Source organism: Cynoglossus semilaevis, chromosome 1 (genome assembly GCF_000523025.1).
Source record: "Cynoglossus semilaevis isolate Cse_v1.0 chromosome 1, Cse_v1.0, whole genome shotgun sequence".
Taxonomy (NCBI): domain Eukaryota; kingdom Metazoa; phylum Chordata; class Actinopteri; order Pleuronectiformes; family Cynoglossidae; genus Cynoglossus; species Cynoglossus semilaevis.
Genome location: NC_024307.1, coordinates 15,513,117 through 15,516,545, shown reverse-complemented (window position 1 = coordinate 15,516,545; position 3,429 = coordinate 15,513,117). Strand labels below are relative to the sequence as shown.

The 3,429-nt window shown below is 39.0% G+C and overlaps 1 protein-coding gene across 1 annotated transcript in view; it reads right to left on the bottom strand.

Annotated features, from left to right (window-relative positions):
* Positions 1-837: 837 nt before the first annotated feature.
* Positions 838-3,429, bottom strand: part of lgmn (legumain) — an 8,324-nt gene continuing 5,732 nt past the window's right edge. Inside the window, exons 10-14 of the mRNA XM_008313365.3 lie at positions 3,242-3,331; positions 2,947-3,156; positions 2,624-2,794; positions 1,604-1,671; positions 838-1,224 (exon numbers count right to left, since the gene is read on the bottom strand). Coding sequence (XP_008311587.1) covers positions 1,185-1,224; positions 1,604-1,671; positions 2,624-2,794; positions 2,947-3,156; positions 3,242-3,331 — 579 coding nt within the window. The 3' untranslated portion in view covers positions 838-1,184. The remainder of the gene's footprint in view (positions 1,225-1,603; positions 1,672-2,623; positions 2,795-2,946; positions 3,157-3,241; positions 3,332-3,429) is intronic.

Genomic DNA, 3,429 nt, shown 5'->3' with positions numbered 1-3,429 from the left:
CTATCTATCTATCTATCTATCTATCTATCTATCTATCTATCTATCTATCTATCTATCTATCTATCTATTTATCTTCTATCTATCTATCTATCACAAGCCTATGGGGCAGTGTTATGATCTGGGGTTGCTGCAGTTGGTCAGGTCTAGGTTCAGCAACAGTATGTGCTCAAAGAATGAGGTCAGCTGACTACCTGAATATACTGAATGACCAGGTTATTCCATCAATGGATTTTTTCTTCCCTGATGGCACGGGCATATTCCAAGATGACAATGCCAGGATTCATCGGGCTCAAATTGTGAAAGACTGGTTCAGGGAGCATGAGACATCATTTTCACACATGGATTGGCCACCACAGAGTCCAGACCTTAACCCCATTGAGAATCTTTGGGATGTGCTGGAGAAGGCTTTGCGCAGCGGTCAGACTCTACCATCATCAATGCAAGATCTTGGTGAAAAATTAATGCAACACTGGATGGAAATAAATCTTGTGACATTGCAGAAGCTTATCGAAACAATGCCACAGCGAATGCGTGCTGTAATCAAAGCTAAAGGCGGTCCAACGAAATATTAGAGTGTATGACCCTTTTTTTGGCCAGGCAGTGTAGAATAAAATTATAATCATAGTTCACGTGAGACAAAAATCTAACTAAAATCAGCTAAAACAAAATTAGCCAAATTGTTAATATAAAAAGCATTTGGTCAATAGGTGGCGACACTACATTATTTACGGTATTATTGCATTTATTTCCTTATAATCAGTTAGTGGTTTTATTCTGTGGATAAGGCATCCAAAAAAAGCTATGGTGAAAATACAATTTTAAATTCTGATTCATTCATTTTTCTGTCAGTTGTTTTTTTTTTATTTTAAGATTCATTTTACAAAAATATCTAACAGTTTAATAGTCAGTGTTCTGACGAGTGTATCATCTAAAAAAATCAAACACATTTACATAGAGGACATGTCATTTTTATCAAACAGAAAACTGTCAGCAGTGAAAGTGCAACACAAAATAAAATGATTTAAAACAGTTCATCAGTAAAATCAACAATAAAAACATCACATTAGTTGTTGCTTCTTTGTAAAACCATATCAACAACAGTGTTGTCACTAATTGATAAACAGTGCAAACAGAAGCACAGAGGGTTCCTGATCTGATACTTCAAAGATCTGTGGAAGATTCTTCTACTCTGTGACACACACAATGTCCATGGCCTGCTGGATACTGTAGAGAAAAAGACAACAAAGCACTTAACGTTCAAGTTCCTTCAACAAGTATTATACGAGTATTTAATCTCTGAGGGCAGATATTACCCCACAAAAACACCAATTTTAGCACTTGTAAAGGGAGTAAAACAAATAGTATCTCAGTTTTACTTTATAGAAATATTTGGCTCATAACTACTTATTATAGCGGAATTAATGTTTAAAACTAATAGACGTAGAACTCAAAATAGGAGGAGGGGTTATATATGCGAAGCAAATAACACAACAAAGACTATTTCAACATTCTCAACAACTTTGACTGTTCCTCTAAATATTTCACAATAGTTAAATTTCAACATTCAACAAGGGACGTTGTTGACCTCAGTTGTGGACCGTACCTGACAGCAGGATATCCTCTCTCACACAAGTTCACCAGAGCGTACAGATGTCTCAGCGCGTACTCGTACTGAAACACAACACAAGGGGGCACCATTTGTCAAAAAAAAAAGTGTCTGTGATTTGAGCCTCACACAATGAAACCTTTTAAGTATCTGCCTGGAAGAGCTACGTATAGTATGTGGGGAATTCTTCATGGAAGTACACAGTGCATAATTAAGAACCGTATAAAAGAGATGTGAAGAGTAAAAAATAAAACACCACAAGTTAATTAAAATGTTAACTTCCTCTTCTTGTGAAGAGTCAGGACTGTGACAGTTTCACTATTGTGTCTGTGTAAAGGAAACTCCTTGTAAATGTCATAAAATAATGTATTACAATATAGAAAAATATATACAGTATATTATATATATATATTTTAAATGTGTTCAGAAAAATGTAATTCAATATTGTAAAGACATTTTAAATATCTGTGAAACCTGATTTCCTCCTTTTACCATAATTAAAAGAGGAAGTGAAAGTACTTCACCAGCAGAAAACAGACTGGTCTGACGTGTAGCTATTAATTTGGTCAGCAGAAAAGACAGTGACTAATAAACCAATGTTGTGTCCCCATGTGATTTACAGAGGTTTTTGTCATCGTCAGACCTGTGCCGTCTTGAAAGGAAAGGAAAGTGAACTCCTTGTCGTTGTGACACAGCACACAGCTTTGAGCAGTGTGTGGATTTGAACCTGAAGCCTTCTGGACTCAAGTCCACTTCCTTAACCACTACACTGCCACCAATGAATTAGTGATGTGTAATTTTGTTCTTGTCCCACATAAATATAAACAAAAAGTTTAAATGTGGCTTTATCAAAGAGCAAGTACTCCTTTTTTAGGAAATTTATGGCCTCACTTTTTAGTGAGTATATTTCATAGTTATATATGTATTTATTTCCATCAAACAGGGAAGATTATTTGACTTTTGAGAGTGCACACTGATGACAGAGATCACACGGTGTTGCCGTCAGCTGTCTCTCACCTCCGTCTTGTGCCAGTTGAAGCAGGTGTGTTTGTAGTGACTGACTGCAGCCTTGTAGCAACGATGCTGAGACAGTTCACTTCTCTGGTTGAAAATCTCATCAGCCTTCAGTTTACTGCCTGTCACCTTCTCCAGGACTGCACGCATGGTGTTAGCCATCATCTCCCTGGTCTGCACACACACACACACACACACGTAACACAGCCATACACACAAATGCACAAACACAGTGAGCACAGTGTAACTCCACGGTGTTCTGGTCCATGTTCTGTGATGATCTGATCCATTATCTTCAGCTGTCAGTCATCTCTGTCACTCCGTACCTGGAGGTGAGCGTTGATCTCCTTCAACAGTCGCCTGGCTTCTGTGATGTCATTGGAATACATCAGCTTCCTCTTCAAGATGGCCAGGGGAACGTCCGGACTGGGGGTCAGGTCTGGGTCCACGATAGGCTTCAGGGTCATGGGAGGGACAGGAGGGCTGTTGGCCTTGTGGTTGCCCTGGAACTGTACAACCTTCATGTGGGCCAGGGTCTGTGGACAAGAGGAGGGAGAACATGTGATGGAACAATGACCAGAAGGTACAGTTACTCCTATCATCAGGACACCGTCTTCACACCTTGTTCCCAAACTGCTGCACGTGGCTGGTGTTGGTGTGACTCTTCACGATCTTGAACTGCTTCACCAGAGTCTCTTTGGACAGATCCTCCTGAGACAGAAAATGAAAACATGTCACAAACTGAAATCTATTTAACTCATTTACACACAGCTATCTTAGGGAACAGTCTGTGGCTTTAACTATCACTT